The sequence below is a fragment of the Moschus berezovskii genome, chromosome 20 (genome assembly GCF_049115385.1).
Source record: "Moschus berezovskii isolate FMDL1 chromosome 20, NW_MosBer_1.0, whole genome shotgun sequence".
Lineage (NCBI taxonomy): Eukaryota > Metazoa > Chordata > Mammalia > Artiodactyla > Moschidae > Moschus > Moschus berezovskii.
In genome coordinates, this window is record NC_142479.1 from 40,428,131 (window position 1) to 40,455,996 (window position 27,866).

Below are 27,866 nucleotides of genomic sequence, written 5' to 3' on the forward strand. Positions count from 1 at the left end.
ACTTCAAACCAGGCCCCAGTTCTAAGAGAGAAGAGTTCATTACAGATGTGCCTGACATGAGCTGGATGTTGGAGTTGCCCCGAGGCGCCATGTGAGTCATTCGACAAACATTTATGGTATACCTCTCTACTCCTCCGTAGCCCTGACTCACTGCATCGTGACTGTCAGGCACTCATGTGAAGACAACACAGGGTCCCTGTCTCCAAACCGTTCTCAGGTTAGGGAGTGGAAGCCAGTCTGTTTGGCACGGTTGGCATGACAGACGGCAAAGGTCACAGAGATGAGGCTGATGCTCAGAATCCTGGTAAAGAGAAAACCTTCCTGTGGGAAGGGGGACCCGGATGGAGTGGTAAGGACACTGTGCTCACCCTCTGTGGGAGGAACTGGTCTCAGGCTCCATCTTGGACTGTGGCTCTTTTTATGCATCGCTGACCAAGCAAATGGCACATCCGAGCTCAGCTCACAAGCCCCTGCCCTCTCCCAGTTCTCCCAGTCACAGCAAGAATATGACACCGTGGGATAGAAACACACCAGCCTTGGCCACCAGTCCAGAAGATTCCCAGCAGCAGGTACCAAGAGCATGGAAAGTGGCCAAGCGGCAAATTCCAACAACCTGGGAGCATCCCCAAGGTCATGGCACCGTGGCCTCTCACCCCCCACCCCCACTCCCAGCCTGAGCTACTTGTTCCTCGTCTCACTTGCTCAATATGACAGAGCCTTGTCTGTCCCATAGATTCAAGTGAGGAGAACCAGGTCTTCCTCTGAAGATCAGATGAGTGGATGGATTCATTCATTCACACAACGAGTATTTTTTGAGCCTCTCCTAAGTGTCAGATGCTACTCCAGGTCCTGGAGATGTGGTAGTTAAAAGTAGACAAACACCTGCTCGCATAAAACTTGTGCTACCTGTGGGTTTGTTGTGTGTGTGTGGGGGGTGGTTTAGTCACTAAGTCATGTCCCCTTGCCTCTTGTGACTCCATGGACTGGGAACCTACCAGGCTGCTTTGTCTATGGGATTCTCCAGGCAAGGTTACTGGAGTGGGCTGCCATCTCCTCCTCCAGGGGATCTGCCTGACTGAGGAATCGAACCCGGGTTTCCTGCACTGCAGGCGGATTCTTTACCGACTGAACTACAAGGGAAGCCCTATGTGTGTGGGGGGAGGGGGTGTGTGCAGACAAAAATGCCATAATAAAGTTGTGTATTAATTATTCATCTGAGAGGTGCTAAAGAAATATGGCTGAGAAGGGGATCATGAGGTTCCAGCGATTGGTGTGCAGTATGAAAAGGTCTCCCCAAGGAAGTGACCTCTGAGTAGAAGCCTGCAGGAGGAAGGGAGCAATCTAGGCAAAGTCTGCAGAAAACACGTTCCAAACGAAGGGAATGGCCAGCCAAGCACTGAGGAGGGGGTGCTGGAGGCATTTCAGGGGATAATGCAGCCGGGGTGCAGTCAGTAAAACTCTGGAGGCAATCCTCCATGGGTTTGTGCCCACCTCGTGAGATTTTGTTCCAGATTACTTCTTCAAGATCTGTATCACAAACAACCTTGGAACAGAGAGCCTGCCCTACCCAGGGCCAAGAAAAGATTTCTTTGCTGACCAGTGGAATAGAGGCAATGTTTCCTTCCAGGGCAGAGGTGGCAGGCTTGCTGGCAGCCCACCATACCCCCATGCCCCCGGTGAACACTGGGGGTTTCCTAAGCTCCAGGCTCCTCAGCGGTGAGGCACGGCAACCTCTTGGTGCCACCTCTTTGCTCTCCCAGGGGATTTGAGGGCAGGATGCTCACGCTGCTTGTTTCACTGCGAGTGATAAAGATCTGTGACTCTAGAGTCTCGTGTTTTCTGCAGGCGACCATAAAACTGTGGCAGATTAACTTGTTAGTGGTTGTGGTTGTTGAGTCACTAAGTCATGTCCAACTCTTTACAGCCCCTTGGACTGTAGACCACCAGGCTTCTCTGTCCATGGGATTTCCCCGGCAAGAATACTGGAGTAGGTTGCCATTTCCTTCTCCAGGGGATCTTCCTGACCCAGGGATCGAGCCCGTTTCTTCTGCATTGGCAGGTGGATTCTTTACCGCTGAGCCACCTGGGAAGCCTCAACTTGTTAGTTATCAGTAGAGTAAAATCTTAGACCCTTACAGCTCTTGTCAGAGGGATGGGACCAGAGACAAAGAATGAACGGGTGGCTGAATGAATCGGGGTTCAGAGGACATTCCTCCTTAAACACAGAACATAAGCAATGAACAGTCCTCAGGGAGGGTGCAAATGCACAGCTGTTCACTGCCTTGGGGGGTGACACAAGCCACAGGACCAGCACAGAACCAGGGGTGGCTCCACGACACACAGCAGCAAGGAGCGGATGGGGCCCCATCGGCAGCAGCCGTGGAGTGTTCTTTCTGTGCAGGAGACTGTGGGAAAGACTGCTCGGCCAGAGGAAGGGCTGCAGACAGCAGGACTGAGAGGGCCTCAGGTGGCCAGGCTCTGGGCCACTGTTTCGCCATGAAGTTTACAGCTGATGCCCTGCTTACTCTGGCCTCCCACCCCCACTGCTGGCTCCTGGGCCAGACTATTCAGCCAGAAGAAGCCACCACGCAGCCCACCTGTGCCACCCCCTGGGAAGAAAGGCATGGAACTTCCCAGGACCACGCTTCTGCCCGCTCCTGTCCTCTGCCTGCTGCTCTAGCACAAAGAGGGGACCATCCCACCGCAGAGCCACTTCCCTCTCCTTCTACCCACGCTCCCTCCCACCCCCATGCCATCTCCAGGGCTTGGATTTTTTCTCTCCACAGACACAGACTTGCCCAGCGACACACCCAGTTCTTTGATTTCAAATGTGATTAGTGGGGGTGGAAAGGCAGAGCTTGGGGTTCCAATGGGACCCTGTCAACCTTCATTCCACGAGGCCCCACTGGGCTTTCCAGATTCCCGAGGGCTTTATTTCCCAGCTGTCCCCGAGGACTGGGCAGGCCTGCTTCCTTTGTTGTGTCTGTCCCTGACTGTGAAGGAAACACCTGGATGTGAGAGAGCCAGTCTAGGAGGCAGGAGAGCATTGTTCCTGGGGGCAGGGAGCCTAGGAGGAAGGTGACGGGGCCTGGATGCAGACCAGGAAGGCCCGAGGACCAGGTGGCCACCAGCCAGCCTGGCATTCATGCCCACCCTGGGAGCCGAGGAGGTAACAGAGGGGAGCCACAGAGTGTTGGGGGCAGGTAGCACTGGGCACTAGACTGCTGGATACCAAATCTCTCTGTTGCTATGGCAATGTGTTGCTTAGAGCCTTTGTGCCTCAGTTTCTCTATCTTTAAATGAGACTTAATAATAGCACCTGACTCATAGGGTTTCTGTGAGGACTCAAAATGAAGATACTCAAAAGCCACTTATTTACAGATAAATAAACAGGACAGGCCCCTGCTGGTTGGACCTCCACAAACGCATGCATTAGCAGCCAAACCGAACCTCTAGCTGCTCTTTCCTGCCATCACACCACCTTCCTCCTCTGTGTTTGCAGTTTGTCCCCCTCTCCGAGATGCCCGCAGCCCCATCTCTGCACACCAGCCGTCTGTCTGCCTCAAGGCCCAGCTGACACTCTGAGCAGAGCCTGCCCTGACCCCACCCCCGGGGGGCTCTCTCCACTAGAGCCCACACCTCACTCTGCCAGGGCCCCGGCACCTGTTACTGTCTGCTGGTCATGCACAGTCGTGTCTCAACCCCACGCCAGCTGGGCCTCTTCATGCGTGTGTGTGCGTGTTTGTGTGTGTGTGTGCACGTGCGTGCAGAGAGTAGCCAAGACCCGGGACAGACAGGGACAGATGATGTCCCAGGAGGGGTGCAGATGGGGGCCCAGAAAATTCTCTCGGAGTCCTGCGTCTTGCTTCCCCACTCTACAATCTTTGGCAAGTTGCTCCATCCCTCTGAGCCTCTGTCTCCTGATCTATAAACGGGCAGTATTAACACATATCCAGCCTTCCTCCAATCGCCTGTAGGAATCCAACAGGCTAACGAATGTACTCTGCAGCACCAGAAAGGAATAATTAGTCCTTCATTATGGGCATTCACGGGATCTGGAGAAGAAAGGAGAGGTCTTCTCACAGGGTCCTGCATCCTTTCTTCTTGTGAAAACGGATTGAATAATCTCAACCTGGCAGAGCGGTCCTAGTAGCCACCATACCTGGGTGACCTCTCTCAGAAATGCTGGGCGTGTGTTCATAAGGGCTGGGGATGTCTCGGCCCCTAATGGGCTCCCCCTTCCAACATCCCTCCTCTGGGACCCTCCATCTGCTCCTCCCAGCTCCCTCTCTGGAGACCCTGCCCCCAGCCAGCACCTACCTTGACTCAGCAGCAATTCAGCGGTCCACAGTCTTGCCCAGGGAGGCCACCAGTCCCGGATGATGGGTGTCTCTGCAGCCTCTAGCCCTGCAGAGAAAAGCCCAGGGTCACAAAGGCCTGGCTCTGTCCCCTCCTCTTCCTTCCCCTTACCATAGCCCTCGTAACTCCTCCCAGAGCACATCCTGCTGCGAGGTCTCTTTCTAGAGAAGTGTCTGTGGTCAGCCACAGCCACTGGACCTTTTTTTTTGGCTGTGCCGCAAGGCATGCAGTATCTTAGTTCCCCGACCAGGGATTGAACCCGCACCTCCTGCAGTGGAAGTGTGGAGTCTTAACCACTGGACCCCCAGGGAAGTTCCGCTGACATTCTTTATTCTGATCAGGTGGGAGGTGGTACCTCCCGGGGGCCCCCTCTGGTGCTGGCTGGATGCAGGGAGCCGAGGATTTTTTCTGGAGCTCCAGACACACCAAGCACCTCCCACCCCAGACACTGCTGGCTAAATGCCCCCAAGCTCCTCCAGCTCAGTTGGTACAAATCCAGTTCATCATTTCACCCTCGAAACCCACTTCTCTGCTGCTCATCTCAGAACCAGAAACCTGGGTGTCACTTTTTACACCTCCCTCTCCCTCACCTGTTACACCTCCATGGCACCAAGTCTTGTCACTGTCTCATGAATTGTCCCCTTTGTTCCCATCCCCATGGCAGTCATGAGGTCACTATCATCTTTCTCCTAAATTATTACGACCGCCTGCTGTCTACCTGCCTCCACCTCACTGCCGAAGGTCTCTTTCTTAGAGTGAAACATGAATCTGATCCTGTTACACCTTTGTTACAACCCCCCATAGAGCCCTATTACTTTCAAGAGAACAGCCAAATTCCTTCACGTGATTTGCAAGGAATGATCTGGTCCTTCCTTGATCCCCAACCTTGGGCTTTATCCTCTCACTCTGACACCTCCCAGAAGTCCTAAACGACTGTAGTTCCTTAAAGATCCAGGCCATCTCCCACCTCCAGGCCTTCATGTGGGCAGTGGGATTATCTTCCCAGCCCTTCTCCTGGCTCACTCCTAACCATCCTTCCTTCAGAACAGAAGAGAGAAAAACAGGTCAGAGAGGAAGGAGGAGAAGTGGAGTCCTGTGGAAGCGGGAGTGAGGGAGGTGTCAAGGACATGACAGTCAACGGTGTCCAAGCCTGCAGAGAGGACGTGGATGCAGAGCAGGAAGAATTATCTGCTGACCTTGGGGATTAGGAGAGAGCAGTGCCGGGGAGCAGATCACCTCCAAGGCGATGAGCTTGCTAGTTTGTCGTATTCTTTCTTCTTCTCACATTTGGAAGCCAAGCAATATTTAGAGGCCTCTCCAACACATTTCTAGACCTTTGAAAAAAAACTCAGACTCCATGCTGTCATCAGATTTGGCCTAATGGCTAAATGGCTCTGGAGAGAGGCAGATTGCTGACTGCATGAACACTTGGATTCAGCTGTGCCTGAAACCCTGAGGCCTAGATCTTCTCTTAATCGTTCAACTATGTGATCCGATAAATGGCCCCTGCCATTTCCATTAAGAAGACTGTTTGCATTTGGTTTCTGGTACTTGGGTTTCTCCTTTGCAACCAAAGGAGAAGTCACTGACGTTTCTCTGAAAGGGCTGAGTGGGTTGGTTCCGTCTCTTCATTTTGGAGAAGAGGCTATTTGAAAAAAAAAAAAAAAAGACCAGAAATTTAAACCATCTGAATTCCAGGGACAGGGGAGCCTGATGGGCTGCTGTCTATGGGGTCACACAGAGTCGGACATGACTGAAGCGACTTAGCAGCAGCAGCAGCTCCATAGCTCAGCTTCCCTTTCATAGTTATTTCTTTTTTTTAAAAAAATGTATTTATTTGGCTGCAGAATCTAGTTCACTGACCAGGGAACAAACCTAGGCTACCTGCATTGAGTGGAAAGAGTCTTAGCCACTGAACCACCAGGGAAGTCCCTTATAGCCACCTCTTTTCTGTCCCACTCATGTGAGTGGACTCCCAATTTTATCAAGCATCTTTGTATTCTTAGGTCACATGTCTGCCTCATCCCTCTGCCCTCCCTCAATAAGTTCTGAGAAAGAAGCAGCTAGGTCTTATTATTCTATCCATCACAAGATAAGAGAATGTGGAGAGACAGTTGAGCTCAGTAAATAAAACAAATGGATGAAGGAATGAAGGAGGAATGAACGGGTGAAGTGAAAAAGTTCAGGACAAGACAAAGGGCCAAGAACGGAGCCTTTGCAGGTTCAGCACTCAGCAGCAGCTGGCAGTGTGGCCATCACGGGCAGTGCCTTCTCCTTATCAGCTCTGGCCTAACTGATCGGAAATCACAAGTTGATGTCAGCCTCCTGTGGGCTGCTCCACTCCTCTTATCATGGACTGGTGTCTCTGCAACTACCCTGGGTGTGGTGGCCACCGAAGGGGCTTCTTGGTGACCATGGACAGCCCCGGAGCTGTCCCCTGCAAGGATGAGCTGAGGCACCCTCATTTTGAATTTACTGTCATTTATTTATTTTGGCCATGCCGTGTGGCATGTGGAAATCTTAATTGCCTGACCAAAGATGGAACCTGTGTCCCCTGCAGTGGAAGTTGGATTCTTAACCACTGGACCGAGAGGGAAGTCCCTTGCAACCTTATTGTGAGGGCACGCAGCCGAGGGCCAGACAGAGACAAAGAGAAAGTGAAAAGGAGGAGCAGGGATGAGGGATGAGACCCCTAATTGCCCCAGCTCACCATCAGCAAGGCAGCTGGCACTGCCTCTCTGGTTGATCCTAGTGGCTCCCTGTTGCTCTAGGGTTTGTTTAACCTGGGCTTTTCAGGCCACCTGTTGCCAATTTCCCCATCTGCACCAGTCTCCCAGGAACAGCCCCCAGCAAGACTGTAGAGCCTTATACCAAGGTCCCAAGACAAAAATCTCTGCAATTAACTAAGCCTTATAGCAATGGTTGCCATGAGTCTCCTGATCTAAACAGCCAATTCCCTGACTTCACAGGTAAAATATCTATCCTGTAGCATCCTGACCAATCTGGTGGCTTAGTGGTAAAGAATCCACCTGCAATGCAGAAGACGAGATGTGGAGATGCGAGTTCTGTCCCTGGGTAGGGAAGATCCCCCGCAGGAGAAAATGACAACTCACCCCAGTATTCTTGCCTGGACAATCCCATGGACAGAGGAGCCTGGTGGGCTACAGTCCACGGGGTCACAAAGAGTAGGCACTCAGGCACATGCATAGCATCCTCACCTAATGCCACCCTTTCAGTAGGAATTTTCTTCCTCTTGAGGCTATAAAATTGGCTACTGGCCTGCGAAAGGAGCCATCCCACTGTTTCGACAGCATCTCCCGTTCTAATAAACTCTATTCTCCTCTCCTTCTGCCTCATGCCTGGAAATTCTTTTCCAACCCATGCACAGACCACATGATCCATCAGCATCAGAATCCAGAGAGCTAGGGTCCCCTGCACTTACTGCTCTGGCTTCTGGATGAGCTAAGGGCAGCAAAGACGTTCTGGGTGGTGGGTGCCCAAGATACAGAAGCCGAGGCTCATTGTCTGTGGCTTCTCCAGCCACAGCCATGATGGCTTCACCCAGGCTCCTGTATCCCTCTACCTTCCTGGGTGTATGGAAGTCTGCTCACTAACTCACTTGGGGCTGCCAAGTTACTTAGCTTTCTGGCAGAGAATCCACCACTTCTGTTCCATCCTTATTCCTCTTTCCAAGCCCCTCTATTCAGAAAAATATTTTCCTATTTTCCTATTACAAAGCAAATGAAACTTTTAATTTTTAAACAGATTAAAATCCTCTTGTAACTGTGGAGGCAGGTAGATGAGTGCTGGGATCAGGACACCCTGGAACACCATGGTTTGGGAGTCCAGTAAGAATTGTTAACATTTGCTTTGGGGACAGGAAACCCAGGGCCATCTGTGTGTTCCTCCAGCCCCACCTTCTGTGGGAACTGTCTCTGGGATCATTCAGTAGCCAATGCAGAATCCATCATCTCACTGAGTTTTCTAAGGAATTCACTCACAGAAAACCCTAAAAGGCAACGTAGATTTTCCTGAAGATTACATTGGGAGGACGGAAAGAAGTCGATACTAATCATCTCTTACCAAGCTATCTAAAAATCTTCCATAAGAGACTTCCCTGGTGGTGCAGTGGCTAAGACTCCATGCTCCCAGTGCAAGGGGCCCAGGTTTGATCCCTGGTCAGGGAACTAGATCCCATATGCCACAACTAAGATGTGGCACAGCCAAATTAAAAAAAAAAAACACAGCAGGAAAAAAAAACCACCTAAACTTAAAAAAAAACCTTTGGTGGATATTTCTTTTGTCCAGATGTTCTCTTCCAGGCCATGTTATGGAACCAGTAGAGTTCTTTTTGTACTCTCTTTTCTCCCCAAGTGATCCCAACTCACTAACTCCTGGCTCCTTCCACCCAGAGGTTTTCACAAACATCTCAAAGTCCTCTTGAAGTGCCTTCAGAGCACCTCAACTCCATTCTTATCCTTGTCTCCCAGTTTTTATACCCCAAACTCATTAACAACAACCCCAAAATCAAATGGTTCTCTGGTTGGTAGGACCTATTCTTAGAAAGCTGAGAGAAGTAACAAACCAGAATATAGCTGTTATAGAAATATGCAATCACTTTATGAGTTAGGACAATTATGGCAAACTTCACTTTAAAGGCTCATGCAGGAATTTCCCTGGTGGTCCCGTGGCTAAGACTTCATGCTCCCAGTGCAGGAGACACTGGTTCAATCCCTGGTCAGGCAACAGGGAGCTAAGATCCTACATGCTGCACAGTGTGGCCAAAGTAAATAAATAAAATAAGGTGATGTTATTGTGGAAAACAAAACTTTTTTAAAACAGGCTCACGTAACTGGCAAGTGGTGGGACTTGAACCAGGAAACATCTAGTCCAGGGAGTTCACTGTGGGCCCACAGAGAGCACCCGCAGGCTGAGCCAGCCTGAAGCCTGGCCTGTGCTCCTTGCTCTCGACTCTACTCAAGGGAGACTGAAGCATTAGCAAGGCTGCTCTCCTGGTGGGCATCTCTGCTTCTAGTGAATTCCCTCCAGCGCTTACACTGGTGGCCCAGGGAAGCAGGGGCAGTAGAACGTCAGGCTCTAAACCAGGTTTTCACAGGCATCTCCTGGACCAGCGGCATCAGAGGCATCTGTTAGTAACTTGTTAGTAACTTGAACTGTCTGGTGTGGGTGTGTGAAAGGAGGAACAGTACACGTATTTGGAATTTTCCAGACTTCACTACCAGCAGTGTTGTTTTGCGGGGTGTGTGAGAACCCAGACTTAGGTCTAATGGGTTGACAATTGTAGGAAGCAGATTTATGCTTTTATCTTTTTTTTTTTTTCAATCTAGTCACTTGCCCTTTCAGGAATTCTTATGTGGGAGGAGAAGGAATTTTTATTTTATTTATTTTTGGCCATGCATCATGTGGGATCTTAGTTCTCTCATCAGAGATTAAGCCTGCACCCCTGGTGTTGGAAGTTCAGTTCAGTTCAGTTCAGTCGCTCAGTCGTGTCCGACTCTCCGCGACCCCATGAATCACAGCACGCCAGGCCTCCCTGTCCATCACCAACTCCCGGAGTTCACTCAAACTCATGTCCATCGAGTCGGTGATGCCATCCAGCCATCTCATTCTCTGTCGTCCCCTTCTCCTCCCGCCCCCAACCTTTCCCAGCATCAGAGTCTTTTCCAGTGAGTCAACTCGTCGCATGAGGTGGCCAAAGTATTGGAGCTTCAGCTTTAGTATCAGTCCTTCCAATGAACACCCAGGATTGATCTCCTTTAGAATGGACTGGTTGGATCTCCTTGCAGTGCAAGGGACTCTCAAGAGTCTTCTCCAACACCACAGTTCAAAAGCATCAATTCTTCGGCGATCAGTTTTCTTCACAGTCCAACTCTCACATCCATACATGACCACGGGAAAAACCATAGCCTTGACTAGACGGACCTTGGTTGGCAAAGTAATGTCTCTGCTTTTTAATATGCTATCTAGGTTGGTCATAGCTTTCCTTCCAAGGAGCAAGCGTCTTTTAATTTCATGGCTGCAATCAGCATCTGCAGTGATTTTGGAGCCCCCCAAAATAAAGTCTGACACTGTTTCCATTGTTTTTCCATCTATTTCCCATGAAGTGATGGGACCAGATGCCACGATCTTTGTTTTCTGAATGTTGAACTTCAAGCCAACCTTTTTACTCTCCTCTTTCACTTTCATCAAGAGGCTTTTTAGTTCCTCTTCACTTTCTGCCATAAGGGTAGTGTCATCTGCATATCTGAGGTTATTGATATTTCTCCCAGCAAACTTGATTCCAGCTTGTGCTTCTTCCAGCCCAGCATTCCTCATGATGTACTCTGCATATAAGTTAAATAAGCAAGGTGACAATATACAGCCTTGACGTACTCCTTTTCCTATTTGGAACCAGTCTGTTGTTCCATGACTGGTTCTAACTGTTGCTTCCTGACCTGCATACAGATTTCTCAGGAGGCAGGTCAGGTGGTCTGGTATTCCCATCTCTTTCAGAATTTTCCACAGTTTCTTGTGATCCAAACAGTCAAAGGCTTTGGCATAGTCAATGAAGCAGAAATAGATATTTTTCTGGAACTCTCTTGCTTTCTCCATGATCCAGCGGATGTTGGCAATTTGATCTCTGGTGCCTCTGCCTTTTCCAAAACCTGTTTGAACATCTGGGAGTTCACGGTTCACGTATTGCTGAAGCCTGACTTGGAGAATTTTGAGCATGACTTTACTAGCGTGTGAGATGAGTGCAACTGTGCGGTAGTTTGAGCATTCTTTGGCATTGCCTTTCTTTGGGATTGGAATGAAGACTGACCTTTTCCAGTCCTGTGGCCACTGCTGAGTTTTCCAAATTTGCTGGCATATTGAGTGCAGCACTTTCACAGCATCATCTTTCAAGATTTGAAATAGCTCAACTGGAATTCCGTCACCTCCACTGGCTTTGTTCATAGTGATGCTTTCTAAGGCCCGATTGACTTCACATTCCAAGATGTCTGGCTCTAGGTCAGTGATCACGTTATCGTGACTATCTTGGTCGTGAAGATCTTTTTTGTACAGTTCTTCTGTGTATTCCTGCCACTTCTTCTTAATACCTTCTGCTTCTGTTAGGTCCATACCATTTCTGTCCTTTATGGAGCCCATCTTTGCATGAAATGTTCCCTTGGAATCTCTAATTTTCTTAAAGAGATCTCTTGTTTTTCCTATTCTGAGATGCCAGCCCCGGCGGCGCAGACGCGTCCGGCACAACCGACCATGCAAAGAAGCGCCGCATGAGGAGCTACCCCACGCCTGAGGCCAGGGCCGGCGGCCGAGAGGAGCTACTCCACATCCAATAGGCAGTGGCAGAGCGGGCGCAGGAGGGCCGAGAGGAGCTACTCCACTTTCAAGGTCAGGAGGGGCGGCCTTGAGGAGATACCCCTCGTCCAAGGTAAGGTGCAGCGGCTGCGCTTTCTTGGAGCAGCTGTGAAGAGATATCCCACGCCCAAGGTAAGAGAAACCCAAATAAAATGGTAGGTATTGCGAGGGGGCATCAGAGGGCAGACACACTGAAATCATAATCACAGGAAACTAGTCGATCTGATCACATGGACCACAGCCGAATGTGGTCCACGGGAGAAGGGAATGGCAAACCACTTCAGTACACTTGCCTTGAGAACCCCATGAACAGTATCAAAAGGCAAAATGATAGGATACTGAATGAGGAATTCCCCAGGTCGGTAGGTGCCCAGTATGCTACTGGAGATCAGTGGAGAATTAACTCTAGAAGGAATAAAGGGACGGAGCAAAAGCAAAACCAATACCCAGTTGTGGATGTGACCAGTGATAGAAGCAAGGTCCGGTGCTGTAAAGAGCAATATTGCATAGGAACCTGGAATGTTAGGTCCATGAATCAAGGCAAATTGGAAGTGGTCAAACAGGAGATGGCAAGAGTGAGCATAGACATTCTAGGAATCAGTGAATTAAAATGGACTGGAATGGGTGAATTTAACTCAGATGACCATTATATCTACTACTGTGGGCAGGAATCCCTTAGAAGAAATGGAGTAGCCATCATGGTCAACAAAAGAGTCCGAAATGCAGTACTTGGATGCAATCTTAAAAACGACAGAATGATTTCTGTTCATTTCCAAGGCAAACCATTCAATATTACAGTAATCCAGGCCTATGCCCCAACCAGTAACGCTGAAGAAGCCGAAGTTCAACGGTTCTATGAAGACCTACAAGACCTTTTAGAACTAACACCCAAAAAAGATGTCCTTTTCATTATAGGGGACTGGAATGCAAAAGTAGGAAGTCAAGAAACACCTGGGGTAACAGGCAAATTTGGCCTTGGAGCACGGAATGAAGCAGGGCAAAGGCTAATCGAGTTTTGCCAAGAGAATGCACTGGTCATAGCAAACACCCTCTTCCAACAACACAAGAGAAGACTCTACACATGGACATCACCAGATGGTCAACACCGAAATCAGATTGATTATACTCTTTGCAGCCAAAGATGGAGAAGCTGTGTACAGTTAGCAAAAACAAGACCAGGAGCTGACTGTGGCTCAGATCATGAACTCCTTATTGCCAAATTCAGACTTAAATTGAAGAAAGTAGGGAAAACCACTAGACCATTCAGATATGACCTCAATCAAATCCCTTATGATTATACAGTGGAAGTGAGAAATAGATTTAAGGGACTAGATCTGATAGATAGAGTGTCTGATGAACTCTGGACGGAGGTTCGTGACATTGTACAGGAGACAGGGACCAAGAAAATCCCCATTGAAAAGAAATGCAAAAAAGCAAAATGGCTGTCTGAGGAGGCCTTACAAAGAGCTGTGAAAAGAAGAGAAGTGAAAAGCAAAGGAGAAAAGGAAAGATATAAGCATCTGAATGCAGAGTTCCAAAGAATAGCAAGGAGAGATAAGAAAGACTTCCTCAGTGACCAATGCAAAGAAGGCGTTGGAAGTACAGAGTCTTAAACAGTGGACTTCAGGAAAAATCCCAGAATTTTTATTTTAAACACCATTAACTTTAAAAAAAATTATAGTGTTTAAAAACTTGCTCAAACAATTCACAAATATGTTTTCATTGTAAAAATAAACACTTTAGTGCAGTATACATATATATTTGTATTTAAGTTATAAATATTTAATTAGATTAAATATCTATTTTATATTAATATATACAATTATAAATATATAAATAATATAAATTTATTGTTTATATTTAATATATAAACTGTATATTTTATATATATATATACATATACATTATAGAATTAAAAAGTGAACCTTCCCTTCCTCCTTCCCAGCTTCCTTTCCCTCTCCGTTCAGTGATCACTGCTTTCCATAGCTTGGAGTGATTTATACAAATTGTTTTTTGGCTTGCTTTGTTTCTTAGAAATCATTATTAGTATCTAAGGACCAACCACATTCTTTTCTTAAATGTCCATATTTTCTGGACTAGTACCACATTTAAATGGATCAAGACCAGAAAGATACAGGGCTTCCCTGGTGGCTCATGGTAAAGAATCTGCCTGCCAATGCAGAAGACACATAGGAGGAGATGCGGGTTCCATCCCTGGGTGGGGAAGATCCTCTGGAGGAGGGCCTGGCAACCCATTCCAGTATTCTTGCCTGGAGAATCCCATGGACAGAGGGGCCTGGGAGGTTACAATCCACGGGGTTGCAGAGCCGGACCTGGCTGAAGCAACAGCATGCACACACGCCAATGCAGGAGACACGGGTTCCGTCCCTGGTCTGGGAGGGGCCCACATGCCTTGGAGCAGCTATTGAGCCTGTGCTCTGGAGCCTGGGCACCACAACTACCGAGGCCATGAGCCCCAGAGCCCACGCTCCGCAACGAGACACCAACACAATGTGCAGCCTGCGCGCTGCAACTGGAGATTAATTCCTATTCTCTGCAACTAGGGGAAAGCCGGCCCAGCAACAGAGACCCAGCACAGCCAAAAATAAATGAATAATTAAAAAAAAATCTAGGTTTGGCTATTAAAAAAAAAGAGACAGAGAGAGAGACAGGAAAGATAGAAACCCGGTCCATTCTCTCTTGTACAAGCCATCTTTCAAGTTGGTGAGGAAAACTGTGCCCCGGCCTCCCTTCACACCTGTTCCCCTTCCAAATTCCTGGGGACCCTTAGGTTCCTCTGAGACCGGGTCCAGGGCAGAGAGAACTTGGGGTTTCCCTGGAGGGCAGGGCTGGGATCCCCTTACTCTGCCTGTTCTCAGGTTGCCTGTCCTTCATGGCACCCCCAACCCCCTTTACCTCCCCGTTAGGCAGGCCCTCCAGGACAGGGTTGCAAGCTTCCCAGGGTGCGGAGGAGGTGCTTGTCTGTAAAATTCGCACTGAGAAGGCAGAGAATGGACGAGGACATCAGGGAGAAAGCTGAGTCCAGTCCTCTGTTACCTGCGCGAGGCGCCTGGCCCGTGCATGTGTGTGCACACGCGCACACACGTGCAGGCACACGCATGTACACAGCGCATCCTGGCCCCCACGCTCTGGTCCTAGCTGCTTCTTCTTGTCGACCCCTCCTCTCTGGGGCTCAGTTTTCACCTGTGACCCAGGGATTGGAAAGTGTGTTTGCACAGCCCTCACCAGCCCTCTCCAGCTTCTTCCCAGGACAGTCCTGGCTCTGGCCTTAGAGCCATGCAGTTACACTTTTGCTCAGAGAGGGCCTCTGGCCCCTCAGATGAGAGGCCCTTCCTTGGGGTGGGAGATGGGGGGGTAAGGCTGTTTGCTGCCCCCTTTCCTCTCTGCAGAGATCCCAGGGGTCCCAGGGGTCCCAGAGGTCCCCTTGGGCCAGTACCAGCTTTGGAGGCTGGAGCAACATTCATTCACCGAGGGCTTCCTTCCTGATTCTGCCCCCTCCCCTAGCTCCCACCCCAATAGTGGCCGCCCTGGACTTGCCTGGAGCCTTGCCAGCCATTTCCTGTCCACCTCCACCCCGACTTCCACTTCTCCACCGCACCCCACTCCCAGCCAGTCCCCAGGGAGAGTGAAGAGGGTAGCTGTGAAACTGGCTGGGCTCCTCTGGAATTCCCTTATGATGAAGCCATCCCTCTCGGATTCGTGGGAACTTTACTTTTTGGGCCTCGGTTTCCCTACAGCTCACCTGAGTGTGTTGCGGGAGTAGCAGTAAGGGCAGGGACTCGGGCGGCGCTGAGCCCTGGCTTCCCCTTTGCACAGTCTCTGTGACCTCGGGCAAGTTCCTTAGTTTCTCTGCCTCAGTTTCCTCATCTATAAAATGGGGCACAATGGTACCTACCTCACGGCGAGACAGGCTGGGACCTGGGACCCTTTGCTGCAGTGTTTGCACCTGGACAAATATCTTGGAGCAGCAGAATACAGAGAAACTATAGGCATATTAACTGCAGCAGTTGGGGCCAATTATGAACAAGATACAAAAAGGTCAAAACCCAACTGCCCCTTCTGAGCTTCCAGGAGCAAAAGTAAGGTCCAGTGCATGAGCAAGGCTGCTGCACACAGCACCACCCAGGGGTGGGTAGACCACCTAAGCTGCCCCTCTGGCCTAACCCACCCTCACCCTATTTGAGGGGCCAGCTCACCCCACCTCAGGGAGCGAGCCAGGACACTTGCTGCTTGTTTTCAATCCCTTGTGCTGCAGCAGAGTCCCAATAAAGACCTACCTAAATTCCTCATCTGGCCTCTCATCAAGCTCTACTGATGAAGGAGTCCAGGCATCCTGGGTGTTAACAGTGGAGCAGTTGGAGGGCGTATGTGATGATGTAAAACATAAAGTGCGTGGACCGTGCTGGGCCCATGCACAGCATTTGCTAATATCACAGTTGTTATTACCGTGATGTTCAGGGGAGATGCCCTGAAGCTACAGTGACTCCAAGGCTCCACCTTCCAGCTCTAAATGTCTGAGATTCCCCGAATGGGCCCTGTTTCTTGCCCCTCACCCTGTGCAGAAAGAGGCACACATGTGTGGCTTCTGTGACCACAGCTGCCCCTCCAGGGACCACACGTTCAGAATGGCCGAGTAGTATGGACTGAATGTCTTGTGTCGTCCCCAGACTCCTATGTTGAACCCCAATGCAATGGTGTTAGGAGATGGGACCTTTGGGAAGCGAGTAGGTTTAGATGAGGTCATGAGCGTGGAGCTGCCATGATGGGATTAGTGTCCTAAGAAGAGACACCAGCGCTTCCTCTACCTTGTGAAGATATAGTGAGAGACAGCCATCTGCAACCCAAGAAGAGAGCTCTCACCAGACACTAAATCTGTCAGCAGCCTGACCCTGGACCTCCCAGCCCCCAGAATTGTGAGAAGTTAAAGAAAGGTAGGGTTTCCCAGGTGGCACTAGTGGTAAAGAATCCACCTGCTAATGCAGCAGACATGAGACGCAGGTGCGATCCCTGGATCGGGAAGATCCCCTGGAGGAGGGCATGGCAATCCACTCCAGTATTCTTGCCTGAAGAATCCCATGGACAGAGGAGCCTGGTGGGCTACAGTCCAGGGGGTTGCAAAGAGTCAGATACGACTTAAGTGACTTAGCACAGCACAGCACAGCACGGCACAAAAGAAAGTCAGTCACGTCCAACTCTTGGCAACCCCATGGACTGTAGTCCACCAGGCTTCTCTGTCCACAGAATTGTCCAGCAAGAATACTGGAATGCGTTGCCATCCCCTTCTCCAGGGAATCTTGCCAACCCAGGGATCGAACACACGTCTCTTAAGAAGTAAATGTCTGTTGTTTAAATCACTCTATGGTATTTTGCTATAGGAGCCCAAGCAGACTGAGATCCTGGGGCTGGGATCTGACCAGGACACATGTGTGCCTGCTGCAGATGGGGACGACTTGCCACCTGCCTGTCTTTGCCCCAGGGAGGGCACTCTTTTCCTGGAGAGCTGGCTTCCTTTATCCTGATTGTACTGGTAGGGCTGGGGGAACAAATAGAAGGATTTAGAGATTGGGCAAAAAGAGAAAAGTAGTTTCTTCCCCAAGAAAACCCAGGAGCCCCACTCCCAGGGCAGCAGCTGACACCCCAGTGCTAGAGGCTGTGACGTGTGTGGCAGTTGAGGGAAGTCTGAAGTCCCAGGGCAGGTGCCAAGCAGTCCATGTCCACGTGCTTCTCCTGCGTGGGAGAAGCTGTAGGATCTGGAAATCTCTCTGATGCCTTTCCTTTGAGCAGACTGAGGGGCGCTAAGCGTCCCTGTCTCAGGGGTTGTGAGAGAGCCATCCCTCTGGAACAGGCATGATTTGGATGTCAGGGACCACAAGAAAGGTCTGAGACCACTGTGTTCTGGGCCGCAAAAGAAGTTCCAAGCTGCCAGAGCAGAACAAATGGATAAATTGGACTTCATTAAAATTAAGATCATCTGCTCTGCAAAAAGCAGTGTTAAAAGAGTGAAAACATAAGCCACAGATTGGAAGAAAATATTTGCAAAACACATATCTGATAAAGGACTGGTATCCAAAATTTGTGCTCCAAAAACTCTTTTTAACATTCAACAATAGGAAAACAAACAACCCAATTAAAACAAGGGCAAAAGATCTGAACAGATACCTCAGCAAAGACAAGAGACAAAGCCAGTGTAAAAAAAGCCACATACTATACAATTCCAACTGCATAACATTCTGGAAAAGGAAAAACTATGGAGATGGTAAAAAGATCAGTGGTTGGCAGCGGGTAGGGGAAGAATGGGTGAACAGAACACAGAGGTTTTCAGGGCAGTGAGACTACTTTGTGTGATACTATAATGGTGGATATATTTTTCCAAATCCATAGAATGTATTATACAAGGCCAACAGGGAGCCCTATGTAAACAACAGACTCTGAACAACAACAATGGAGCCATGTAGGTTCATCAGTTGTAACAAATGCACTTGTTGATAGTGGAAGGAGGTGGGATACGTGGGAACTTTCCACATCCTCTGCTTAATTTTGCTTTGAACTTAAAACTGCTCTAAAAATAAAGTCTATTTTAAACATTAAAAAAAAAGAAAATAGACACATGGCGAATAAACAGATGAAAAGATGCTCAACATCAGTCTTTAGGGACCTGCAAAAGAAAACGACAAGGAGATATCACTACACACCCATTAGAATGGATAAAACTCAAAGCACCAACAACACCAAATGCTAATAAGGGTGTGCAGGTACAGGAACTCTCATGCATTGCCGGTGAGAATGAAAAAATAGAAAAGCCTAACTATACTGTATTTGTACCATATGATCAAGCCACTGTGTTCCTTGGTATTTATCCAAATGAGTGGAAAACATGTGTATGTCTGAACAAAAACCAGCACCGTATGTTCATGGCAGTTTTATTCATAAATGCCCCAAATTTGCATCAACCAAGATATCTTGTTCTTTATTAGATGAATGTATAAATAAACCCTGGTACCTCAATACACTGCAACAGAAACAAACGAGCTATGAAGACATGGAGGAATCCCCTATGCATATTGCTAAGTGAAAGGAACCAATATGAAAGAGCTATGTACTATGGGTTGTTCAGTTGCTAAGTCGTGTCTGACTTTTCGACCCTAGGGACTGCAGCATGCCAGGCCTCCCTGTCCTTCAGTATCTCCCGGAGTTTGCTCAAACTCATGCCCATTGAGTCGGTGATACTGTACGGTCCCAACTATATGGTGTTCTGGAAAATTTGTAACTAGGGAGACAGTAGAAAGATGATTGGTTGCCAGCCTAATGAAGTAATGTTTCCCATTTTAAAATTATATTGCCCTATTTGGGATATCCATTTCCTTTGTCAGAATGGCAAACTGTAATTTTGAGAAATTTCTCCATTTTATTGAAATTGCCAAATGAATCTGTGAGGTCCAGCATGAAGCTCACTTCCCTTCTGCTCAGCAGCACAGTGAGGGCTATATGGAAGGAAGACTTGGGTATAAATATATTTTTTATACAGAGGGAAATTACAAAAACATAAACAAAACAATCCCCTAAGAATCTTTCCATTCTATGTAAAATGACTTATATGAACTAAAACTAGCAGGAAAATAACTGTAGATCATCAAATCCAAGAGAACCAAATTTTATTTGACAATAATATTAAATTCCACTCATTTATTCTTGCACATCTGTCAATCATATCATAGGACAACCGACTCACATGACAAAAAATATTGAAGGTGTATTGCCAACCACTGTCTGGGGCCTGGAGCAAGGACAGATGGCCTGGACAGGGGAGGGATGGTAATACCGAGGTGGGGGGAGATGGAGCCACTCTGTCCACTTCTCTCAGGTCCTGAGTACGCTGGGCTGGGGCTTCATGGGCTCCTATGGGCCCAGAGCCTTTGGCACAGATGAATCAGGAGTGGGAGGGGTTCTGTGCAGACATAACTGTCTGCGTCCGAGGTTACTTCCCCACCTCTCCCATTCCAAACCCCGAGCCCCAGCCCAGCCCTCCACCCGACCACCCCAGCCCACACATCAGTGTCCAGATTCTCAAACCAGTGCCACCTGGCAGTTACAAATTTTTGGCTCTCGTGTTCTATCAGCCATTTGCCCCCAGTCAGGCTCTAAGCTCCTCGAGATCAGCTCTCCACCCTCTACTCCTCTGGGAACTTGCCCAGGTGCAATGGTGCCCGGGAACTTTGGGGCTGGAAGATTCCACACGTGATGGACTGAGTTGGGAGGCGGGGTCACGCGGGCCAGCCTGGGAGAGGCAGAGGTGAAGGCTGGGGCAGCTGTGGACCCTCTCCTTACCTGGATCAAGGCAATTCCTCCTTCAGAGGGTAGGGCTGAGCGTCCCTTCCCCTCTCATCTGGGTCCTGCCTCAGCAGCAAATTGGAAAAGAGGCAATGAAGAGCATTCCCTCCCCTCCGCCACCAGACGGGACTCAGCGCTTAGGGAGCGAGGCCGCTGACCTTTCCTAAGCACCTGCCAGAGGTGCTGGGCCAGGTGCTTTGCAGTCTTGTCTCAACCCTTTGCTGCTGCTGCTAAGTCGCTTCAGTCATGTCCGACTCTCTGTGACCCCATAGACGGCAGCCCACCAGGCTCCCCCGTCCCTGGGATTCTCCAGGCAAGAACACTGGCGTGGGTTGCCATTTCCTTCTCTAATGCATGAAAGTGAAAAGTGAAAGTGAAGGCGCTCAGTCGTGTCTGACTCTTCGCGACCCCATGGACTGCAGCCTACCAGGCTCCTCCGTCCATGGGATTTTCCAGGCAAGAGTGCTGGAGTGGGGTGCCATTGCCTTCTCTGCTCAACCCTTTAAGGAGGCCTTATCACCCCCTTTAGCGCTCAACAGAGAGAGGCTTGAAGACTCTAATTCACTTCCTTCTGGCCATTTAGCCAGAAGGTCACTGAGCTGCCACCGAATCTAGGCTTGTCCTGTCTTCTCCAAGAATCTCGATCCAGGAAGGGGCTCCAGAAAGAGTCTGCTCTGAGTCCTGACAGTAAACGTGTTGGCGCTGTTTTTTAGAAGACCCAGGGAATTTGCGAGAGAGGAAGTGTGTATGTGAGAGAGAAAGATAGATGGAGAAGGGGGTAGGAGGGCGGCACTGAGGTCAGAAAAATAACACCCATGTTTCTACTACCTGAACCCCAGGTAGGGGGACTGAACTCCAGACTCAAAGCGCCCCCCCCCCCGACCCCGCAAATCTCTGACAAAGCAAGGGGAGGGCCTGGCCAAGGGTTGAGAGAGGAGGCCTAACCCCTCCATCCCCCAGAGCACCAGAGCCTCGGATCTTCCTTCTAAGAGGATCCTAGGCCATCTAGAGGGCAGGGCCTCCACAGGTCGGCTCACCCATCCCTCTCCTCTCTACCTGAGGAATCTGAGGGACGGTGAGGCCAGGTCCCTCCCCCTAATGCCTGGTGGTTGTTTTTATTTTTTTCCCCCCAAAAAGAGTCCTGAGGCACCATTAATCCCCTGTCTGCTGCAGAGCCCACAGCGGGGACCCTGACCCAACACAGGGCCATTTAGCTGTCCACCAGGAGCCAGGCCCTTCCAGGAAAAGGGGGCCCCGAGAAGGCTGCCCCAGGCTTCCTGTCCAGGCTGGTGCTGCACGGCTAGGGCAGAGCTCCGCTGAAGGTCATGATGGGCAGACAGAGCAGGGAGCAGAGGTCGGGCGTGGTCTGTCCCTGCGCTGGTGGGTAGGAAGGCCTCTGGCAGAGGCTGCTTTTCTCGGGCTTGTAGCAGGGCGAGACCTCACACCTGTGGGGCAGGGTGGGTGTCAGGCCAGGCTCCCACCCTTCCAGTTCCTTCCAGGCCTCAGGGTCGGGGGTTGGGGTGCTGAAGCAGGACTGGGGGCCCCCACTTTCCTACCTGACCACACTCTGCAGGATTTTCCGCTCGTCCTGGTCCAGGCACACGGCAAAGGGGCAGCTGTTAGAGCCAATGATCTGCACCTTGTCCACTTTGACCTGCGACGTGGTAATCTGGAAAGAGGGCCTGGGTCACCTGGAGCCCTGCCTGCCTCTCCTCTCTGGAGCTGCTAGCCCTTGGCAACCTCTCCCCTTGGAACCACCCACCTGGGTCCAAGGGGTGCGGGCACACAGGGGATGGGCCCACGTCCTCCATCAGGCCCCGACTCCCTCCCAGCCTCTGCCCTTTCCTGAGTCTAGAAGGAGCAATTGTTCTGGGAGGAAAACCCCACTGCCTGCACCATGAGAGCCTGGGTTCCCTGACATGGAGCCCACTCGGGGTTCCCCTGGCAACCACCACGGAGCCTTTCTGCAGGTGCAAGGGCACCTCCTCCTCCCAGAGCCCCCAAACGTGTGCACACCCCTCACCTGCCTCTCCTCTCACCCACATGGCCCAGCACAACCCTTGGACACACCACCCCCATACGCAGACACACACACGCATGCACAGACACGCACAGACACATACACGCATGCACACACGTGCCCAGTAAGTCTCCTGAGGGGGCGGCGGAGAGGAGGGGGCCCCTTACCTGGTTGAAACCCTTCTTAGATTTAGGGTTCTGCCTTTTCACCACTTCTGTCAGGTTTAGCGTCAGGGCCTCTGTGCTTGAGTCTGAAGGGAGGGGCGGCTCAGACCAGGCTCAGGACCACCTCTGTCCCCACGCCCTCCCTCACGCCCTGCCCCACCCCACCTCCTGGTCCCCCTACTCATGCCCCCACCCCCACCCCTCACCTAATTCCTCCTGCTGCCGGCAGGCCTTGCTGAGGTTGACGGAGGTGCAGACCTTCTCCATGTTACTCCAGCGACTGCGCCCACTGATGGCCCCCTGGGAAGGGGGCAGAGCCACATTTTCTGAGCCCCAGGCCCCCGGTGCCTGGTGCCTTCAGCTCCAGACCCGCCTGCAACAGGGTGCCGCCTGCCACCAGTACACCCCAGCAGCTCTCTCTCCTTTACCCCAGTCGGCCAGCTTCTTCACCAAGAGCCCCCCGACCCCTATAAAGACCCTGCGGACCCCAGGAGGAGCTATCAGGTCACTGGTTTGGTCCACGGGCCAGCCTGATGACTGGGTCGAACTCTGCTCCATCCTCACCCCCAGTCCGGAATCCGGGTCCCCGAGCACACTGAGCAGGGGGACCGCCCAGGGGGAGGGCAGCTTTGGAGGCAGAGGGAGAGGGGAAGGTCCACTGCCTCTCCTTCCCCGTTCTCTCAGCATCCTGGAGAGCCTTGGCAGCCTGCCGTGGCCTTCCGGCTTACAGACTGGGGCCCAGTGCACAGAAGGCTGGCTCCAGGGAGGCGGCATGGGGAGCAGACCTGGAGGGGCAGGCCAGCAGCAGGCTCACCTTGCTGTAGATAATCTGTAGTGTTAGTGGGACGGCCTCCCGGTCACCGTCGATGCCCAGCCGCTTGCTGCCAGGACCTGTGCACACAAACAGACCCTCTGCTCCTCTCCCTTCCAGGCCCTCACAGACCCAGGGCCCTGCCTCCCCACACCTTTCTTGTCCCTCCTGCCCCACTACCCTGCGACCCCTCCTCCCCAGGGGCCACCTGGATCCTGGCCCACATCCACAGGGGCTCAGGTAGGACCCACCTGAAGCCTTGATGGCACGCGTGGCAGCAGAGTGACCCAGCTCCAGGGAGTGGATGAAGATCTCTGTCGTCTTCTCCCCGGTGATGAAGGTCAGCTGGAGTGGGCAGGAGCACGGGCATCAGTGTGGACCTCCCAGAGGGACTCCCAGGCGCCCCCCGCACAGGGCTGCCGGGGAATGGGCGGAAGGGGACCCTGCTGTCAGTCTGGAGCGGCGGGACAGGCCTTACCTCGGTCTGATAGACCTGCAGCAGCACCGGGCGGGCAGCGAAGCGGCAGTAATAGAGCAGCATGTCGGCCAGGATGGGCAGCCGGGCAGGGGAGCCCTCCAGGGGCCGGGACTCTGCCTTCAGAGACTGCTGGGGGCGGGGGGAGCCCCGAGATGGAGAGAGCATGGGGAGGACGAGAGGACAACACACAAAGGAGAGAGATCCAGAGGCAGGCAGGGCCAGGGATGGGGCGGTGAGATGGGACAGGAAACAGAGGGGTTGGGGAAGGACCACGGCCTGGCCTCCGTCCCTCCTCTCCAGCCTCCGAGCTGGTCAAAGCTGGAAGCTGAGGAAGGGGGCTGAGGCCTAAGACGCCTGGATCCTTCTGCGGCCCCTCCCTCCCTCCCAGCATAGAGACCCCTCCCTGGGCCTTGCAGCCCCAGGTTCAGCTCAGCCCTGCTTCCACCCAGCCTCCCTGCTCAATCACGAGTGAGCCCTGGCCCTCCAGGGGGGCCTGCAGCTGGATCCCCTAAACTAGGGCAGCCATTTCCTGACTGCAGCCAGGTGCCCCCAGCCCCCACACCCTGGAAAGGGGTGGCTCACCTGGCACAGGACTTCGGGGGGCAGGTGCATGAGGCCCAGCACGTTGCGCTCATACCAGGGGTCGAGCATGCCGAGGTAGTGGGAGATGTCGTTGGTGCTCTCCCCCCAGGGGGCTGTGCTCAGCTCCTGGAAAGGGGGCGACAGTCATACCCGGTGCCCTGGCCCTGCTACCCTCGCTGCAGGCCCTGCACGGCACCCACTGCCCCATCCCGAGCTTCTCCCTTGCCCTTGGAGAGGTCTAACAACCCTCAATCCATGCCCCCCTCCACCCCATCACCAGATGCAGGGCAGGGAGTACACCCGGGAGCCAGGCCCACCCAGGAGGATGTGCCTCGTAAAGAGGGGTAGCTGCTGCTCCTGACTTCCGATCAGCCCCTCTCCAGGGATCTGGGACCTGTTCATGTCTCCTTGCTTTGCCACCCTGCTGGGCCCGGGGCTGGGGACCTACCGCAGGGCTGGGGTGCCTCGGGGAGTCTGTGGGGATGGGGGACGTCTGGCATGGAGAAGCTGGGCTGGTGCAGCCACCAGTTCCTTGGCTCCGCTTCACGGGCACATAGAAGAACTGGAGCTTGAAGAACCGTGTGAGGAGCGGATGGTTGCTCTCCAGCTGCCTGTGGAGAAGAAGATGGTGAGAAGGGAGCCCCTGGGCCCCTGGGGGACTCCAGTCCTTGAGCCCAGATGCCACCAGCACCACCCTTCTTCAGCCCAGGGCAGATGGAGGCCCAGCTCTGGCTCTCACCGCAGTTTGCTGTATGCCCGGGCCACCTTCCCCGAGATCCGATCAGAACCGAAGACCACGACTCGCAGCGTGGAGGCCTTGGGGTCTTCGTCCCCGCTCAGGAAGGGGCGGCGGCGCTGGTGGCGGGAGGCGGGGGCCAGGAGCCAGCCAGGCAGTGGGGGGCTGAGCTTTGCCTGGGGCAGGGAGCGTGAGCGCTGGGCCCGGGAGGTGGGCCGCGGGCCGTCCAGGGGGCTGACGGGGCTGCTGAGGCTGCCGGCCCGCCGCAGGGGCAGGGCGCCGTCTGGGCCGCCCTCCAGGGTCCGGGAGTCCCTTCGCAGCACGAGCTGGCTGGTGCTCTTGAAGAGTTTATAGATCCTGTTGAACTTCTGTCCGGACCTGCGGTGGCCCCGGCGTTCCTGGCTGCCAGGCCTCCTGGGCCTCTCGAAGGAGCTCTCCTCGCTGTCCTCCACGTAGCCACTGTCCATGCCGTCCGACAGGCCCGACACGAAGGAGGTCAGCAGCTGGCGGTGGAGGGTGGGTCCTGAGGCCTGGGACAAGGCGAGGGATAGGGTGGAGTCGCGGGAGGCTGCGGAGCTGGTGGAGAGCAGAGAGTCCCTCTCGGCGCAGTGCCTGTCGCTGTCCAAGTCCTCCTCCTCTTCCTCCTCCTCCTCATCCTCGTCCTCCTCCTCCCCGTCCTCATCCTCGTCGTCCCCCAGGATGCCCGGTTGGAGCAGCTCCTGTTCCTTCAGCAGGATTTCCTGCAGGATGTCTGCCGAGAGCAATGGGGGACACCGTCTGGGTGTCAGGCCCTGGGACCCCTCCTGCACAACCCTGGGAAGGGTGACAGATAGAATGATACTGGTGGGGAGAGGGCAGGGGGCCAGCCTCGGACTCAGAGCCCTGCTCTCTGCTCTGCTTAGAGCCTGCTCAGGTGGGAAGGCGGGCGGGGGTGGATGTGGGGGAAGCCCACTGCAGAGGAAGAAAGCCCCAGACATTTGGGGGCTGGGCACCAGAGGGGGCCCAGCAGGCTGCTCACCAAAGCTGTCCTGGTTCCAGCTGTAGGTATAGCACCTGGCCACAGGCATGGGGATGGTGCGCAGCTTGCCGGGTTTGGCGGTGTCTGGAGGAGCCGGGGAGGGAGGGGCAGGAGGTGAGGGCTGGGCCAGTGCCTTGAGACAGGCCAGCCCAGACCTCTCTTCGTCTTGGAGAAGAGACCAGAGTGGGGAGAGGCACCAACAGCTGGGTGGGCTGAGGCTGAGTTGGAAGCTGAGATGCCTGACCTGCCGTCAGGGGGCTTTTCTCAAGCTCACGGGTAGAAGCCACACCCTTCTGTGAGCTGTGGGACTGTGGCCAAGTCTCAGGCTCTGAACCTCTGGTTCAAACAGAACGAGGGTACCAACTCACCAGGAGTCCCTTCTTCTGTAACAAACTTTCCCAGAGATGCTGGGGCAAGGTGGGCCATGTGACAAAGGGGGCTCAGAGGGGTCTGTGCAGCTTCTGTGTTGTCTTCAAAAACAGCCTGGTGCCCTCGATCAGTCCTCCCTTTTCCTCCTCCCACCACCACCCCCGTGGCAATCTACAGCTGAACCCTAACCCTGCAGAGGGGCATGCCCTCAGGATGGCAGAGCGGGAAGTGTTGGAGAACCTGGGTCTCTGAATGCTTATACGGAGCAGGCCCAGCCGGGCTGCTCACCCGGGGAGCTGTGGAGCCACGGGTGGATGGGGCCTCACCCCCAGCGCCTCACCTAGGACACCAGGGAAGCCAGCTTTCTCTGCCACTGCCTGCAGCTTGGTCCTGAGCCACTGGCGGGCCTCGGCAGCATCCCCGATGCCTGATGCCAGCTCTTGGGCCTCCGCCGTCTCCGCGAAGATGTCCTCAAGCTCGGCCAGGGTCTTGGACTGAAAGCCGGGGCGGGGAGAGTGGGGTAGGCAGGCTTGCCAGTGAACTTTGGCCTGGCCGCCCAACTTCTCAAACTCCCAGTGACCCGTCTCTCCCTGGCCTCGTGGCCTGCCTTCACCCATGACTGACCACCGAGCCCCCTTTCTCCAGAAATGGTCAGAAAGAGAGGCCCAGAGCCTTGCAGAGCTGGGGAGGTGGGGGGAATGTCAGTGCTCAGAGAGGGGGAGTCACACAGCCGGCAGGTCCCAGAGCTCGGCCTGCCAGGGTGCCAGAGACGCCAGGGTGCCAGCTTCATTGCAAAGCTCATGCCTGTGCCACCCAGCCCACGCCACCCTCGGAGGCTGCATTCAGTCCCTCGGTCCCGGTTCCACCCACCCGGGTTAGGAACCAGCAGAACTGAGACCTCTCAATGAGGTCAGTGCTCCAGCGACCTCACTCAAGGTGAGGAGGGGCCAGTGTACCCGGGCGGGCTCCAAAAGGGAGCAGTGAGAACCTCTGCCGGGAGGGGGCGCTGCTGAGCCCAGGACCCCAGGCACATACCTGCAGCCTGCAGTGCAAACCCGGCAGGTCGCAGTGGGGCCCAAAGGTGGCCTGGAAGGCGTGCAGGAGCAGGGTGGTGTAGGTGCTGTGCGGCGAGTGTCCGGGCGTGCTCAGCTGGTTGGCCACGGCGAGGAACTCGGCCTGCACCTCCACCGGGTTCAGCAAAAGCACAGTGCTGGGGACACAGAGGACCGGCCATGGGCACTGGGGGACAGGGGTGGGCCGCCACAGAGCCCACTCGGGCTGGGGGTCGGCCCCTCTGACACCCAGACCTTCTCACAGCCCAGGCGAGGCCCGAGGCCAGGGGAGAGCCGGTGGCTTTGGGGGGGTCCCAGTTCCAAGGGGAAAGCTTACCACCTACTTTTGACCAGTTTTCAGCTGGGCTTTACAAAGACCTTTTAAAAACTGAACTTCGTTTCCACAAATAAATTCGTTTTTTTTTTTTTTTAATAAAAATTTTTTCCTACAAGACATCTGAACAGATGCAAAATGACACAATAAAGGATTGTATTTTAGGGCAGGTGACTGGAGGCCAGGTGATCATTTTGGGGAGGGGGCAGCAAGGCAACCACACGCTGTGTGA

General features: G+C 52.8%; 2 protein-coding genes across 9 annotated transcripts in view; both read right to left on the reverse strand.

Annotated features, from left to right (window-relative positions):
• The window catches only part of PIK3R6 (phosphoinositide-3-kinase regulatory subunit 6), a 48,799-nt gene extending 44,368 nt beyond the window's left edge, over window positions 1-4,431 (reverse strand). For both annotated transcript variants that reach the window (XM_088828889.1, XM_055406858.2), the window contains exon 1: window positions 4,321-4,431. The gene's annotated coding sequence lies outside the window, so the exon portion shown is untranslated. The remainder of the gene's footprint in view (window positions 1-4,320) is intronic.
• A 14,946-nt stretch (window positions 4,432-19,377) lies between these two features.
• Window positions 19,378-27,866, reverse strand: part of PIK3R5 (phosphoinositide-3-kinase regulatory subunit 5) — a 77,376-nt gene continuing 68,887 nt past the window's right edge. For 6 of the 7 annotated variants that reach the window (XM_055406889.2, XM_055406897.2, XM_088828895.1 and 3 more), the window contains 13 exons: window positions 27,284-27,458; window positions 26,589-26,742; window positions 25,880-25,963; window positions 24,865-25,612; window positions 24,574-24,736; window positions 24,126-24,251; window positions 23,544-23,672; window positions 23,317-23,410; window positions 23,069-23,145; window positions 22,461-22,554; window positions 22,258-22,340; window positions 21,627-21,739; window positions 19,378-21,515 (listed from right to left, as the gene is read on the reverse strand). In XM_055406889.2, the coding sequence (XP_055262864.2) occupies window positions 21,371-21,515; window positions 21,627-21,739; window positions 22,258-22,340; window positions 22,461-22,554; window positions 23,069-23,145; window positions 23,317-23,410; window positions 23,544-23,672; window positions 24,126-24,251; window positions 24,574-24,736; window positions 24,865-25,612; window positions 25,880-25,963; window positions 26,589-26,742; window positions 27,284-27,458 (2,185 nt within the window). In that variant the 3' untranslated portion in view covers window positions 19,378-21,370. The remainder of the gene's footprint in view (window positions 21,516-21,626; window positions 21,740-22,257; window positions 22,341-22,460; window positions 22,555-23,068; window positions 23,146-23,316; window positions 23,411-23,543; window positions 23,673-24,125; window positions 24,252-24,573; window positions 24,737-24,864; window positions 25,613-25,879; window positions 25,964-26,588; window positions 26,743-27,283; window positions 27,459-27,866) is intronic. The other variant, XM_088828894.1, reaches the window with a different exon arrangement.